Below are 17,062 nucleotides of genomic sequence, written 5' to 3' on the forward strand. Positions count from 1 at the left end.
GAAACCAGGGCTTACTGAAGAGTTTATCTCATTCCTTATGTCACAGAACTAGTATGTGAAAAAAATAGGTTTCTTATATAAAGGTCTTTTTTTCTGACCTCAGAGCCCACACTTTCCATTACCTTGTTCAGCTTACTCAGTAGGACTAGACTGGGATATGCCTGCCGTGTCTTCTATCCTGGAGGTCATAGAACGTACTGAAAATGAATACAAGTATCTGTGCATGTAATATTATTTGCTGCACGCCAGACTCCACGTTGGGATCTCCACATATGTTTACAGAGATTACAACTTTGGAGGACAAGTGTCATTTCCTTCACTCTGCAGATAAATGAGATATCTAGTAACATTATGTTGTACAAGGCTGTTGACTTCAAAACTTAAAGAGCTCAGTCCAAAGCCAAATCTCAGTGATTCCAAAGCCCATCCCATTTTATTACACATTACCTCCCACATATGCTTTAGTTAATCTAGTATCTTGGGTTAATGATTGTTAACTGGCAATAATTTTGCCATCTCCCCCCCACCCCAGAGGAACTGGGAAATTCCAGGAGAAATTTTTTCATTGTCACATCTTGAGGGGGGGAGGGCACGGGGTGTTGGCTACTGGCATCTAGGGGGTGGAGGCCAAGGAAGCCGCATAACATCCCACCATGCACAAGACAGCCCCCACCACAAAGAATGATCTGGTGTAAAATGCTGATATTGCTGAGGTCGGGAACCGCTGTCCTGACAGAAGCAGATTAGTAGAAATGTCACATATGCACCAAATATCTTTCTCAAGCCCTACCAGTAGCTCCTGTGAAAGATGGATAAGCATCTGTAGTCATCAGTGGCAATCAAAAAGAGACCTTCGTTCAAATGTTTCCTCTTCTGGGCATTACTTTGTGATTTTTGACTCCAGAATGGAAAAAGCATAAAGCTTGATTGTATGCTGCAGAACTGTGTCAGGGGTCCATGAGACCATCCACAGGCTCTGTGTTTGCTTAGATGTGCTCTTAGGGACTCAGCAAGGCTCTTTTAGTCACAGTTCTGATTTATTACAAAAGGGTACAGATTAAAAGTCAGCAAAGGAAGTGGCACCTGGATGGCTCAGTCGGTTAAGCATCCGACTTCAGCTCAGGTCATGATCTCACAATGCAAGGATTTGAGCCCCACATTGGGCTCTGTGCTGACAGCTCAGAGCCTGGAGCCTGCTTCAGATTCTCTGTCTCCCTCTCTCTCTGCCCCTCCCCTTCTCATGTTCGCTTTCTCTCTCACTCTCAAAAATGAATAAACATAAACTTTTTTTTTTTTAAGAAATTAGCAAAGGAAAAAAGCAAATGAGTTAGAATCCAGAAGAAACCAGGCAAAAGCCTCTGGGTGCACCCTTCCAGTGGTAGTACGCAATGTGCTTAACTTTCCCTGCAGTGGTGCCTGATGGCAAACACAAAGTGTCATCAGCTGGATGTCAATCCGCTTCCTGGGAGGCAGCCCCATAGATGTGGAGCCCCCGTATGACTGACCTCAACTACTCAAACCATAGCCCAAAGAGCAAAAGGAAGTATTCACCATAAATCACATTGCTACCAGAAACTATCTTATCAAACTGGTACTGTGTGGCCCAAGGCCTCAGGCACCCCAAAACAGTTTTATCAGGTAGAATATTCCAAGGGTTTACAACTCATCTACCAGGAGGTGTCCAAGGGCCAGTCCTGAAGACAAGCATCCTGGGGGGAATGTGCAGGGTTTAAGCAGCCCAGACCTGTGGAGTTACCCCTTTCCTACACAACAGAAGGAAGAGGGGGAGGGGTGGGGTCGAGGAGGTAGAGAAGGAGAAGAAGAAAGAGTAGGGGAGAGGGAGGAGGAAAAAGAAGAAGGAGGAGAGAGAGGCGGGTGGGGGAGAAGAAGGAGAAGCTGGTTGCGAACTCAGAATACAGAGCTCATATATATAGAAGGTCATGAATGTAGTGGTCAGGAGGAAGGAAGGTATAAGATGAGACTTACCACTGCGTGTGTTGGTTCTAGGAGAAAAGATCAAGCTGGATTTAGTTATGAAAGAGGGAAAAAAATGTGTGGCTTTTCACTTAGAGCAGGAGTCTGCAAATGTCTTCGATAAAGGGCCAGTCAGTGAATATGTGCAGCTGTGTGGGCGGGCAGAATCGCAGTGCTGAAGGCCTGTGAAATGCCAGGTAGTGTGGTAAGCACTGCGGGAGCCCCTCATCCCTCTGAAGTTCCTTAGAGCATTGAGAGTGGCAGAAAGATAAACTTAATGTATAATAAATGATGATGCCTGCCCACCAGAATGCTAAAAAAAGAACAACCCTCTCTGCATTAGGAGCTAGAGAGGGGGTATTAATTGGGTTTTGAAGGATAAGGAAGAGTTCTCCTGGGAAGAAAATGAAGAAAGATCTTTGTGGTGGGTGAGTTAGAAGGAGTTTGGTAGAACCCAGAAGGGTTTCTCAACCTTTATCTGCAGAATCCATTGAGAAGTATTAAAAAAAAAAAAAAATACAGGTGCTTGATCTGCACTGGATATAGAGATTTCTGTGGCAAAATCAGGTTCCCCCCCAAAGCTGAGAAGTACTGATCTGTTGAGATCAGAGGGTACCTTCTAGAGAAAAGTTGCAAAAGCCCTGACAATACTATATAAAAGGAATGTGGATTCTGGAATCTGTCGTTTGAGTGACAGGCAACCATTGAAAACTCTGATAAGGGGCGCCTGGGTGGCGCAGTCGGTTAAGAGTCCGACTTCAGCCAGGTCACGATCTCGCGGTCCGTGAGTTCGAGCCCCGCGTCAGGCTCTGGGCTGACGGCTCAGAGCCTGGAGCCTGTTTCCGATTCTGCGTCTCCCTCTCTCTCTGCCCCTCCCCGGTTCATGCTCTGTCTCTCTCTGTCCCAAAAATAAATAAACGTTGAAAAAAAAGTAAAAAAATAAAAAAAAAAGAAAACTCTGATAATTAAAACATAGAATAAAACGAACAAGACCACCCAGCGATGAATTAGCACTCCTATCTGCACTTGAAACAAATAATAGTCTCATCATGAGGACTCTTACAAATATGTGAACCAAGCCCTAAAAGGCTGAAAGAGGTTAAACCGAATCAGCAACTTCTCAGCCGTTGTAGAGATCAGGCTCCAGACAGACCCCAGGATTACTAAACCAGTGCCTGACACGGAGGCTATTATGAAACTTGTTTTCTGGCTTTGTCCCGATCTCTTCCTAGAAAAGCAAATCTGCAGTCTTTAAAAATGACACGATTTCATTTTTCTTTTTTTAATGTTTTAACTTGTGTTGCCATTCGATTATAAATCACGTAGTTTTGGTGCTTCCCACTTTTCGCGTTCTTGTCAAAATTTATAGTTCAGTGTTATTAGCCCGACCAATTAAGTTGTATATAAATAAAGACGAATTGGCCAAATATTGTTTAATACCCTATATGTTAATTATATGTAGATAATCATTCTCTAAGCATCAAATGAAGCCGTCTTTTAAAAATGTAGTGTTGAAGGGGCGCCTGGGTGGCGCAGTCGGTTAAGCGTCCGACTTCAGCCAGGTCACGATCTCGCGGTCCGTGAGTTCGAGCCCCGCGTCGGGCTCTGGGCTGACGGCTCAGAGCCTGGAGCCTGTTTCCGATTCTGTGTCTCCCTCTGTCTCTGCCCCTCCCCCGTTCATGCTCTGTCTCTCTCTGTCCCCAAAATAAATAAACGTTGAAAAAAAAAAAAATGTAGTGTTGAAGAACCAACAACACAAATAGCAAAATCCTACTTAAATTAACTACGTGGGTGACAGTCAATGCATTTCTAGAACTTCTGTGGACCTGTTACAACCCATTACAGTCGAAATATTGGTTTATGAAAAATTAATAAAGCCAATGGAAAATGGAACCCAGCATCTGCATTAGCTGTTCACACCAAAAGAATCAGGCAGAATTAATTATGCCGTATGCTACAATCTAATGAGTTTTTCATTAAACAGTATACCATTACGGAGACTGAACAAGGATTATTCAGAGAATAATGCCAAAGGCTGTTTTTTTTTTATTTATTTTTTTATTTTTTGGAGGAGATTAAATTAGTTAATGGGTTTTACATTTAAACCCAACGTAGAGGTTAATCGATGTACGCTTACCATTATATTAAACCCAGTGTCGTTTTAAAAACAGGAACACCCCAATATCACTGATATTTCCTCTGGGGGAAAAAAAGATGAGTCTATTTGTGTGTTTCTAGTGTTTGTTTGATAGACATATGATATTGTAAAGACCTTCTGAATTAATTTTGTCATTTTTGAAAACCGTTTTCACCAGCTGAAATATTCTATTTGCTTTCAGCCCACGGGTGTGCGTGTGTGTGTTTGCAGTGTGGGAACCTTGTTTAAACAAATGTATCTGATTTTTCTTTGGGAGATTCAAAGTGGAAGTACATTTTCTGCTCTTACCAAAAGAGTGGGGTCAGGAGTTTAAACCTAAACTGGGATGGGAAGGGGACTCTGGATGAATCTCTACCCCCATTCCACAAATACTTCGGTACTAGCAAGTGAAATAGAAGAGGGGTCCCAAGGGAAAGCCATCTAGGGGGGTTTGGGGCTTCTGCAGCATCTCAGAGGTTCTTATCCCTAGGAAGAAGAGAGAAAGAGAGAAACAGGGAGAGAGGAAGAGAGAAAGAGAGAGGGAGAGAGAGAGAAAGGCAGTCTGGGTGATTTGCAGAGACTTGTTAACTCCACACATGTTAGCTGAAGTGCAATTTCTCATTTGTTTCCTTCATAATAGATTACAAGCTAAAATGTCTTTACGAGATGCAAGATGAATGTAGTTGAAGGGGTCACATCTCAGTTCCAGGGAGGAGTGTCCTCTCCCCATCCCCCTTTGAGGCCCCGCCACAAGGCGATTTGGGGCCCACACCCATGCAGCCCCATCTCCTGATTCCTCAAGAGAAGCCAGACACCTGTCTTGTGACATGAAATTTCCCCAGTGTAAATGTTGGCAATTAATTCCCAACCTTAAAATGCTCTCCATTCATTGTTATGTGTAGCATTCTGAGGCCACACCGCACAGTTCAGCAGCCGTCAACGTGCTTCCCCATTCTTCAAGGAACAGTGGGACAAAAGTAGTCCCAAAGTGCTGTATTTGGGGATTCAAAGTCATAGTAATATAATAATACTGTATGTTCTTTTATATATATTATTCAGTAATAATTCTTATTACTGGGGCCACTTACTATCCACGATTTGTCAAATCCTTCCGTGTAGCAGATCTGATCCTTTCAATTCTCAGTGAAGTAGGGTTTTTTTGTCCCTATTTTACAGATGTGAAAACCAAGTCTGGGATGTTAAGGGACTTGCAGAAGATCAAAGAAACTTACACTTAGTGAGGCCAGAACACAAAACTAAGCGTTAAAACTCTCAAAGCTCGTGCTTTTTCAGCTGCACTGTGAGACCTTGAGAGTTCACCATTTCTCCGCCCTCTGTGTTTCTTTCCTCCCTGTCTTACTGAGATCTTGCAAGTGGGATTTTCTTATCTATAGAAGATACATCCTGCCCAGAGGCTTCCTTGGTTGGATTTAAAACCCTATCACAGATTCTTAAATGTGATCATGAGGTTCTAGCAAACATTTTTAGCCTGGAAGAGTCAGGTGTTTCCAGCCAGAAGGCAACTGTGGAACTGTTTGATGTGGCTTTAGTGCAAATGGGATAGATTTATCACCCCACTGTTGGAGAGGATGTTTCAACACCTTAAGACCTAGGATCACCATTAATAAGCAGATGGAGCTTCGTTAGTGAGTTTGAGCTCTGGAGTCGCACCAAGCTGGCTCAGATTTGTTTGGTCTCCTATTTTTCTCTCTCTGGGCCTTACTTTCCGTGTGGGTTTGATAAGAAAAATTTTAAAAAAATCATAGTGTGTGCACGGCATACCTGGTTCAATACCTGAAACTCAGTGGCATCATTAATATTAGCTGTACTTGACTTCGCTTAAGCATTTTACTATTGTTAGCAGCCTAGGGCATCCCCTGGGAGCTGATTAGAAATGCAGATTCTCATGACCCACTGCAGATGAGAATATGCATTGTAAAATCGTCCCCAGGTGATTCAGCACCCCTTAGAATGTTAGAAGCAAGGCTCTATCTAAAGTTGCCCTGACCTAAATACTAAGGGCCATAACCCTGAAGGCCAAATACCTTAGGAGAGAAAAGTGTTTCCATTGTTTTCATTATGGTTACCTTGCTGGCCTTCCACAAATATCTTACAGGACAATTTTTTTCTTGTTGTTTTATTGTCGTGAACAGCAATGAATCAGAAAGAAAATTTTGGCGAGCATTCAAAGAATATGTCTTTAAATTTGGGGGGTTGATTGTTTTTAACAAAAATGAAATAAAGTTAAATTTTAGAAAGTACTGATCGAATGATATTCTCTGAAGTAGTCAGTGACAGCTTGCCAGGGAGGGACTAATGCAGTCCCTTTGGTGTCTTCCAAACAGAAAGGGGACATTAGAACAGGGGTCAGCAAACCTTTCCTGTAAAGGTCTGGAGAGTGAATATTTTAGCCTTTGTGGGCAATAAGGTGTCTGCTGTAACTTCTCAGCTCTGTCTTGCAGGATAAAAACAGTCATAAGTAACATGTAAAGGAGCAAGTGTGGCTGTATTCCAAGAACACTTTCTTGATAGATACTGAAATTTGAATTTTATGTGATTTTTCACTTTGTCACCAAATGTTGTCCCATACTATGGATTGCTTTTCAACCATATAAAAATGTAAAAAAAACATTCTTAGATCACAGTCCATCCAAAAACAGTGCTAGGCTGGATTTGGCCAAAAGGCTCTAGTTTGCCTCCACCTGATTTAGAAGATGAGCCTTAAATCCATGGGTCCAGGAATCTGGTTGGTTTGACTTGCATTCAGCACTATAAGATTTCTACCTGTGTGACCTTGGGCAAAACTCTCTATGTCTCAGTATCCTCATCTATTAAATAGATGTAATGATAGTACCTGTCTTACAGGATTCATAGTAGGGGATAATAATCCAAGCATCAAGTGGGTTTGCTTAGTACTTATCGGGTATTTGATAAGTAACTTTTGGAATCGCTACCACTGATGTGTTTATTATCATATTGCGTCAATTGAATATTTTCTGTAAAAACCACTCTTAGCCGGAATTTTGGTGGCAGAAAAATAAGAGCAGTTCAAGTAAGTCGTTGAGTTTTTTAATCACAGATAATCAGGGAGGAAGTTGTACAGAGATCTTCATAGTGTTCCTGGAACTTTTTTCGTTTTTGTTTTTGTTTTTTTGGTACAGTCTGAAATTATGTCAAAAAGAAAAGTGAAAAGAAAAAAAAAAGAAGAGATCATGTATTTCTTTTTAATTATTATGAAAATCCAAACTTGTATAATAAATTGGAGTGAGAGATTATTTATACTGTATACAGATTCACTTCGGGGCTCCTTTAACTATGGAAGTCCCCTGGTTCAATTAAAACATGATTCACTTTATAAGACTGAATTATACAGACAGCATTTTCTGCAACATCTGTGCCTAAATGCAAATACCTCAGTATTTAAAGTTGGGCCATAACCCTTCAGAGAGGCTCGTCTTTCAGGCATGTATAAAAGCATTAAGTATTAGCTGTGAAAATACTCTTACATGGATTAGCTGAATCCTGGTCTATGTTGAAAAATGCATAACTAAAGGGGCGCCTGAGCAGCTCAGTCTGTTAAGTGTCCAACTTCAGCTCAGGTCAAGATGTCGAGGTTCATGAGTTCTGGCCCCTCATTGGGCTCTGTGCTAACAGCTCGGAGCCTGGAGCCTGCTTCGGATTCTGTGTCTCCCTCTCTCTCTGCCCCTTGCCTGCTTGTACTCTGTCTCTCAAAAATAAATAAGCATTAAGGGGCGCCTGGGTGGCGCAGTCGGTTAAGCGTCCGACTTCAGCCAGGTCACGATCTCGCGGTCCGTGAGTTCGAGCCCCGCGTCAGGCTCTGGGCTGATGGCTCAGAGCCTGGAGCCTGTTTCCGATTCTGTGTCTCCCTCTGTCTCTGCCCCTCCCCCGTTCATGCTCTGTCTCTCTCTGTCCCAAAAATAAATAAATAAACGTTGAAAAAAAAATTTTAAGTAAATAAGCATTAAAAACAATTTTTTAATGCATAACTGAGGTGGGGGGAAAGGTATCTACAGCTCAGGGGGACTTTGGATAAATGTGTTGATTGGAGGCAATAACCTCCATGGGCCGGGACCACATGGCTCCCTCCCAGACCTCTATATCTAGCATCTAAGTTTGGTGCTTGAATGGCCCTCACGTAGTACAGAGCCTCACTGATCCTCAGGGCAGAGCTCCCATGAGGCAGGCAGGTGTATTAGTGTGTTGGGGTTGCCATGCCAAGGCACCACTGACTGGGTGGCTTGAACAACAGAAATTTATTTTCTCACAGTTCTAGAGGCAAGAGGTTCAAGATCAACGGGTGCTCAGAGTTGGTTTCTTCCAAGGCCTCTCTCCTTGGCTGGTAGATGGCCATCATCTCCCCGAATCCTCACATGGTCTGTGTCCTAATGTACTCTTCTTATAAGGACATCAGTGACACAGGATTAGGGTCTACCTTAATTTTAATCTAATTACCTCTGTAAAGAGCCTATCCAAATACAGTCACGTCCTGAGGTCCTGGGGGTTAGGACTAAACTGTATGAATTTGGAGGGAACACTCTTCAGTCCATAAAAGTGAGGCAGAAATGAGAATGTCTTCATCTGGATGGGAAATCAAGTGTGGCCTCCCTAGGATTATGCTGTTGGTGGCTTTGCATACCTTCTTTAGCAGCCCACCTCCAAAGAGTTTGACAGATTAGTTAGGACTGGGTGTTGTTACTCTTTGTTCGAAATGCCAAAAAAGCAGAGACAAAAGTTGTCAGCATACAAAACGCAAAGATAAAAAATAAATAGGCTCTATCTCTTTGCCCACACAAGTTCTCAGACCAGATATATTCAGCCATTTTTACTTTTTATTCCTACACCTGTGGAAGATGCCCTTAGGCCCGGATTATTCAAAGTGCATCCACGGAGCAGGAGAATCACCTGGGTTGCTGATCAGAAGTGCAGATTTCTGACCAGCCGAGTGGCGTTCCCTGGGAGTGGTGCCTTTGAAGGCACACGACTTAACATTCTTCCCAGGGGATTCCTAAAGTCTCCCAGGCTTGGAAAACCTCCCGTTTGAGGAAGGCAAGCACTCACAGCACTGAGGTTTGGGGGACTGGCACTCCATTGTTGCTCCAAGGGTGGTCCCCTGACTACAGGCGACACTGTTGAAAATGCAACCCTGGAAGTAGGACCTGGTTTTCTGTGTTTAAAAAATCCCCTAGGTGGTTTTGATGACGCAGGTGATTATAAGAACCAGCGGGGGACTGAGGGCAGGGCATGACTGCCAGTCACCTTCTTAAAGTACCCCTCCTATGAAAAGGACCTTTGCGGGTTCCTCTTTCAGTGAACTATCTCTTTGTCACCCGCTCAGAGCTAGTTTTTTCAATTAGGACCAATGTTTTCCTGTTTATATATTTTTAAGTTTATTTATTTATTTTGAGGGGCAGAGAGGGGGGAGAGAGTGGGGGAGGGGCAGAGAGAGAGAGAGAGAGAGAGAGAGAGAGAGAATGAGTCCCAAGCAGGCTCCATGCTGAAGCTCGGGGCTCAACCTCACGAACCATGAGATCATGACCTGAGCTGAAACCAAGAGTCAGCCTCTTAACCAACCCAGCCACCCAGGCGTCCCTCCTATTTGTATTCTAATTTAAAACAATGCTTAAAAACTCCTTCTGTGACAATGGAAGTAAGGAGTCACTGATAAAATGAGTAATGTTCTAGAAGTCTAGATAGCTTGTTTCTCACCTGGAATTTGCCTCTGACTGATGATAAGTCTTTTCATAAACGACATCCTTGTTCTGTGCCATTTTTCCCGTCTCTAAAGAGGGAATAATACTACCTGACACCTGTTATTAGGGAGGAATAAATGCAGTGTAAAAATTTTTTTGGCAAATATTGAATAAAGGCTTCCTTTTTTGTGTAGAAAATGAAAGTATTGTTTTTAGCTGTAATTACTATAACTATAGTAATACATTTTTAGTTATGACTGCAGTATATAACAAAAATATGGAATAACCAGTTTGCCAGTCAAAATGGTCACGCTTAATAAAAATTATGCCAAAATTACTTTTAAACTTTATTGATCTCAGCGAAGCAAAGTAAATAATCATGGTGTCTAAGGTTTTGGGGGTCAATTCAGACTCATTCCTTTGTTCACTTTCTTGTATATGTATTTGTTCCTGAACCTATGAGTACGAAAAAAGACAGTGTGTTGTTCTTTTGAAGGATGCATGAGGCTTAGTAGGTGTGGCCCCAGAACCCACACAGTGTCCGGCAAGCGGTAGATGTCAATACGTGCCCACCCAATTAATGACCGTCCTTGCAAGCCACCTTTCCTTAGCTGAGCTCTAGAGACAGAGAAGCTCTATACTGGTCTCCTGTGTTCATTCACCATTTGCCAGCGGGGCTTTCCTCTTAGCCCTCTTTCCAGAGTCACTAGGCTAAGTGACATTGGAAAGCAGGATCCTAGCAAAGGGCTCCGTTTTCAAGTGACTCAGGATTAGCACAGAGATGCTTGTGGAGGTTCAGACAGCACGTGAGACTCTCAGAACCTTCCACAGTAGGTTGTCCCCAATCCCCATTGGCTCTTGGAAGATTAATGAAGTGTTGTTGTTATCTTTATGTCTTTAATTTTTTGTTTGTTTGTTTTTATTTCGGTAGAGATAGGAGCAGCTCTCCAAACATTCTAGCTCATCTGCACCTCGAAGCTAGAGAAGTGAGCCACTCCAAGTTGCTAAGCAGTTGAGGTTGACATGTTCTTTGACAAGCAGTTTCTCTGACATGATTTTTTCCTTCTTTCTTCTTTCTTTCCTTTTTTTTTTTTTTTTCTTTTTGTGGAATTCAGAAAATGCAGGAAGGGCCTAGTCATTCACACTGGGCTACTTGGAACTCTGCCTATTTGGTGCTAAAATGGAAGGGCAGACTTTCAAAACAGCCTCTCTTCTCTACCTTGCCCTCATCCATTCTAATTGTACTTCTTGGGAGTGCAACATGGCTGCCTGTCCGAAAGTCTGTAGTTCCTCTCATCAGGTTCCCCCGCTCCCCACCGCCCGCCTCTAAGCCTAGGTCCCAGGATCCATGGGGATGAAAAACGACTGAGACCTGATTCATGGCCTCTTGGAGTTCATAGCATCCATGGTCAGACACTCATTAGATAGATCAGTACAACAATCTAGAAAAGCAGAGGAAGGAAACTGAACTTGGCAAGTAGAGGCAAGTAGATCTGGTTTCTAGGAGGCGAAGCCGGAGCAGAGTCCATAAGGGGGAGAAGAAGCAGCCTCTGTAAAGGCAGAGGTGTGAAAATGCACCTTTGTTCCAGCTGGTTTGACTCCAATTTCCTCACCTAAGAGTTGGCAGCAGAGTAGAAAGTTTAGATGCTTCCCCTTCCCTGTCTGTGATAGGAATTACCCCTCTGAGACTTCTCCATGTCCCTCGAGGGGCCAAGAATGATCCCCACAGCTGTGGGAGTCTTCAGGTAAGAAGAAAGGGCTGGGTTTCCTACCTGAGACACAGACCTTGGCTCACTGTCTGTCAGCTGGAGGGTTCTGAATCCTGCCAGAGTGGCCCTGTAGATATGCTGGAATCTTGGATGCTGATGATGGTGGCATCACTGAGTATGACAGTCAAAGGCTCTGATTATTCCAAGGTGTCGGTCTGCCATGTGGAGCCAGTTCCTTCCTGCCAGGCACAGAACGAGGCTGCTTAGATTTCATATTAATCTGAGTCAACCTTAAAGGAACCAGAGAAGAGGAGGAAACAAGTGAATCCCGTAGACAGATAGGTGTATAACTCACTCCTTATGGACTTTAGGCACGCACATCCCCAGCAAAAAAACAAGGGGCAAAAGCAGGCTCCCTCAGGAAAGATTGGTTGGACAAAGCACTATTTTTATCAAAGAATCTAGAAGTGTCTTTACAAATATAATAATTTAATCATACTCATCAATCCTTCTGAAGGTCAGGTATTTTGCTACGGGCTGGGAATAGTTGAGAATGGTTTGGCTCTGACCCAGGGGAGGCTCCCTGTGACTAAGACCAATATGTAAATGAAAAGTTGCAGCACAAGCGTGACAAAGGACTGACTAGGGAGATTTTTCTAAGTGTGATGGGAGTATAGAATGGGGAATGACCCATTAACTCCTGGGGACAGGGAAAAGGAGAGGAGATTTTAAGTGACACAGTTGGAATTGGGGTGGGGTCTACATAAAATTAAACGTGAAATTCCCAGAATTCCTCCCTAGATGACATAAAGAGGTCAGTTTCATACGGTTGAACCTAACAGACGGAGCAGGAATGGCATGGATGTTTCATCCGTCCACCAACTGATTAAATGGTAGCAACTGCCTAGAAGCTGTGTTAAGAACGATTCTGAGGATTCCAGAATAGGAAAGGATACTGTGGAAATTGATGAACGGTCTGTCCTAGGTAGGGAATGATGTCCAGTGGTAGAAATTGAACACAGTTGCCATCTTTAAATTCTAAGGAGGAAAGCCCTCCTTCCTCTCCTCCCACAAAAGCCTGGATGTTAGAGTAAAATTGCTTTATAAGCAAAGGCACAGAAGTCTGAAAAGTACAGGATGTCACCATGGTGGCTGACAGTTCATGCTTAAATGGAGGTAAAAGGTCTATGTTGGGGGGATGGGGCATGAATGGAAAATGCAGTGCAAGAGGTTCATTGAAAGCTGTATCACAAGGTGCCTTGAATGACCTTGTAAACACGCTTCATGCTGCCACATTGTACCTTATTATCTATTTGACTTACTTTTTGAAACCAACACACATGACCCACCCCCCACCCCCCCACCCCCCAAAATGCATGGAGGTTACAATGTTCTTCTCTGCCTCTTTGTTTTTGTTTAATTCAAAGCATTCTCTCAAGAAAAGGTCACAGACTACTAAGAGAACATACAATAAATACTTTGCAAATTAGAAGATGTTTTTTAGGTAAAATAAAAACCAAGTCCTGTGACAGTATGGGTTTTGTTTTACAAAGGTCAGAATTATTGCATAAAGAATTGGTTTTTTTTTCACTACCAAGAGGACGTCCAAAGAAGTTATTTCAATCCAGTTTCTCAGAATCTACAGCATAAGAGCATTAGGAAAGCTTCATTATGCCCTGCCAGGATTTAGCTTTCTAGAGGGAATCTGTGTTGTGTCCCAATGGGATTCTGTAAATTGCATTGAGAGTGTTGAAAATTGACCCTAAGGTTTTGACTGCACAATACCGCAATGTCCTTCTGGATATATTTTTGCTACAACTGTGCTATGTTTCTTTTGAAACCACGGCCCGCCAAGAAACTTCAGATCTCATTTTGAAAAGTGGTTTTTAACCAGAGGTGGATAGGAGAGACCCATGGAATTTCTCACGGGTCCCACCCTAGAAGGTGCTGATGTGGCAGCCATGGGTGTATCCTATAGAGATGTTACTGTGTATCTAAGGTTCTAGCAATAAGCAAGAACACAGAGATGGATGCCTCTGCAAAGTCAAACTCCGTACTCATTGATAAAGAAGAGCGGGGGTCAGGGCATGTCCTTCGGGTGCGTAGCCCATCCTGTTGGTTGATTTTGGACCCCATGCCCCAAAGATCTGGTGTTCGGTTTGTCTGCTGTTAATTGCCATACTATGCCAGTTTCTTGCCCAAACCAGAAGGACTTGCTGAGGAGAAATCAGACCATGTGAATGAAGTCCCCGCTTATATGTTGGGTTAAGTTTTTTTTTGTTTTGTTTTTTTAATAAACTAGAAAGAACCATCACTTCAGCAAAGTCTGATCATGACTCAGGCCCAACCAGACTCTGAATACATTCACTGCCAGGAGAAGGTCAGTCACTCATACCCAGACTTTTGTGGGGGGCTCTTCTCCGGCTGTAAGTGTAGGATACCAGGGTAAGCGTCAGAAGGATCAGGGGACATTTCTTCAGATGGTCCATGGGCTGCTTCTCCTTGTCAAAGAACGGATGGATGTGACTGAGCCAGTGAAGGAGGAAGGGGTTGTAATAGAGCTTTGCTTTACCTGGAAATCATGTACAAAACACAGGGAAACACAGGGAACAGAGGGTAGAAGTGGCTCTGCAGAAGCCTTCTCAGCCCTCCTCATGGGATCCGTGCATCCTGGCTCCATACCTGAAGGATGGTGGAGTGGAGGTCATGGACCTGTGTTTCGTTTTCCACTTCAGGAAAGATGGCGGCCTCTTAATGGTTCACGTGGCAATCCCTCTCTGCTTGGCAAACCCCCACTCACGCTGCAAGTTTTAACTATACTTCCTTTGACCCTGGGAAAGATACTTTAGGATTCCACAACCCCTTCGTGAGCAAGGGGTGGCAAGTCTCCAAGCATATGTAGGTGACCTCACAGTAAGGCAGGCTTCTTCTCATGGGGGAAGCCTTCCAGCTGTGGCGATAGGTAGCGGATCCAAAACCAAATGGAGGCACTGCCCTTGCCCAGCCAGGCAAGTGAACAGAAAACACAGGAGCCCATTTCCATCATCAGTAATGGGCTGACAGTTCCTCAGACGTGTCTCTCATCCTTTTCAAAGTCTCCGAGTGTGAGCTTTGCAGCAGCAGGAGAACGGATTTGATACCCTGAGGATTCCTGACCCTGCTCATCCTCAGAGTGGGTGGATGTTCAAAACACATCATAGATTGAGGAGATATCTCCAGATTCCACCGTGCTTCCCCGCTGTAAAATTCCATTGTGCCAGGAGAAGCCCGGTGCCCTTTGCATTAAATCAGGCAGAGGACAGTCAGCTCTGAATTGCAGGCTTGGTGAGACAGCTCTCCCACTGGAAGCCTGAGAGCTTTTGGGAACAAGTGGGAAACCACAGAAGCCAAAGACTGTCTCACCTCAAGCCCAGCGTGGGCCCCCAGATGGGTCACTTGGAAGGTGAAAGTTACATTCATTGCCTCCCTGCTGCACTTCTGTTCTTCCCCTGAAGAATGAATTCAGAAGGGCCAAAGTGTGGGGGAGGAAAAGTTTTCTCCAAACAAAGCCCTGCACGTGCTGACCCTTTGCTAAGTGATGATTAGGTGGCAACCCCTGTGTTGGGCGCATCTCTAGCCATACGATTCACGACCCTTCCTGGAGGTAGGTATATTCACCCCATTTTCCAGATGGGAATCCCAAGGCACAGAGAGGTACAGTAACTTGCCAAGATCACACAGCTAAGTGGTGTCTGAGCCAGGCTTATCGTCTACTTCCCTCTGATAATTCTTAGGCTCCCTCTGAAGTATGCCACACTGCCACCATCACTGATCTGAAGGCGGGTCCTGGGGCCTGCCAGACCCCACTACGCAAAGCCCGGATGACAAGGAGTGACGTTTTCTTGGAGGGCTGGGGAGGGTGGGCTTCCGAGTCCCTTCGGCTGAGATGGGGCTTCCGTGGGTGTTCCCACGATGGGCACGGGGATGTGGCTATGTGTTCCTGTCTCTGCCTTTCTTGTTTGCGTTGCCGTGAACTCTCAGGTGCAGTGTGCCTGTTCCCCAACCAGATGCCATCTGTCTCTCTCTCATAGGTACGGTGCTGTTGTGCCAGGCAAACCAGGAGGGATCTTCCATGTACAGTGCCCCCAGTTCACTTGTATATACTTCCGCAAGTAAGCCCACTGTTGTGGCTCTCTTCCTGTTTTGTGACATAAATCTGAGTCCAATCACCCTCCCTGCCATGTAAGTTCCCCTCCCCTCCCTCTCTGCTCCACGCTCCCTTTGGCTCTCCACAAGGTGAAGTTGGTTCCCATAAGCATGTCTCTGTGTTCCCTGTCGCCTTAGCATCTAATTCCTTCACTCATTACATCTGAATGCTCACTTCCCAGATGCCCCAGTCATCCTTTGTTAAGACCTGTCAGGATCAGGTCCAGTGGATGGGACATGGGGCATTCGTTCCGGGGGGGGGGGGGGGGGGAAGGCGCATGATGGTGGGGGGAGGGGGGGGGTCTAAAGCTCACTGCCTGCCTTCTATCCCAGCTGCTTTGCAAATTAACATGAAAATAATGGATGTATGTAAAATACGCAGGCCATCCAAGCGACACCCTCCCCTAACAACAGGTGCTTGGATGTCACTCCCCAGCACCATTTTCTCACTGGAAAACAGCGACTTGTTTGCAAGGCTGTTCTGCCCTTTGCTGTGCGATTCTATTGAGCAGGGGGAGGAGAGAGAAGAATGTGGTTCTCCCCCATGTAACTGGGTGGGGGAAATGGCAATTAAAGCTACTTTAATAGATATGAATGTGGCCATCAAGTGGGGAGAAGGCCAAAAAGTAAATATGGAAGGTAGGTCACAATGTTGGTGTGGAAGAACCAAGGATTTCTCTGCCTGGGATGGATGCTCAGGGTAGAGAATGCCCCACCCCCACCCCAGTTCCTAGAACAGGTTGAAGAATCACAGTTCTCATGGATTCCATCATGGTTACCCGAGCTGGTTTGCTTCTCCTCAAAAAGACCCCTGGCCACAGCTGAGACTTTCTCATGTATTTCATGGGTGATGAAATCCCCTTAACTGCCAAACAGGTCCTCTTTGGGATCAGTGCTCAAAAGTGAGTGTGGGGACAGGGGAAGGTGGGCTGCTAGAAGCCAGTTAGAGAAGAGGGATGGTGGAAAGCAGAGGCAAGAGGCACACAATGATCATGTGAAGATGAGACAGAGAGGAGTCCTCCCAGAGTGCCAGTCAAGCATCTCAATTCCCGAAGGCTCACAAAAACCCAACTCTTTGCTGTGGGGCACAGGTTAGAAGCAGTCACCCGGAGCCAGAAACATGCCTGTGACAAACCTGAGAGTTTCTGAAGGCACCAGGTTGTAGGGGAAGCCTGTGTTCCTCCCAACCAGCCTCGTATCTTCAATAGCAGTGTGGGCACTCATCAAATTCAGGGTATCTTTCTGTGTCCCTGAGATACAAGAATCTAAACATACTGGCAAGAAGTGGTTATTTCTAAATGTATGGAAGTTGCCCCCTTTGGGCAGTGTAAATGTGTGTGCATGTA

At 44.6% G+C, this 17,062-nt stretch overlaps 1 protein-coding gene across 12 annotated transcripts in view; it reads left to right on the forward strand.

The window, feature by feature from the left end:
* The window catches only part of RBFOX1 (RNA binding fox-1 homolog 1), a 1,462,962-nt gene that overhangs the window by 1,363,572 nt on the left and 82,328 nt on the right, over positions 1 to 17,062 (forward strand). For all 12 annotated transcript variants that reach the window (XM_032591615.1, XM_032591614.1, XM_032591620.1 and 9 more), the window contains one exon: positions 15,602 to 15,682. In XM_032591615.1, the coding sequence (XP_032447506.1) occupies positions 15,602 to 15,682 (81 nt within the window). The remainder of the gene's footprint in view (positions 1 to 15,601; positions 15,683 to 17,062) is intronic.

Source organism: Lynx canadensis, chromosome E3 (assembly GCF_007474595.2).
Source record: "Lynx canadensis isolate LIC74 chromosome E3, mLynCan4.pri.v2, whole genome shotgun sequence".
Taxonomy (NCBI): Eukaryota; Metazoa; Chordata; class Mammalia; order Carnivora; family Felidae; genus Lynx; species Lynx canadensis.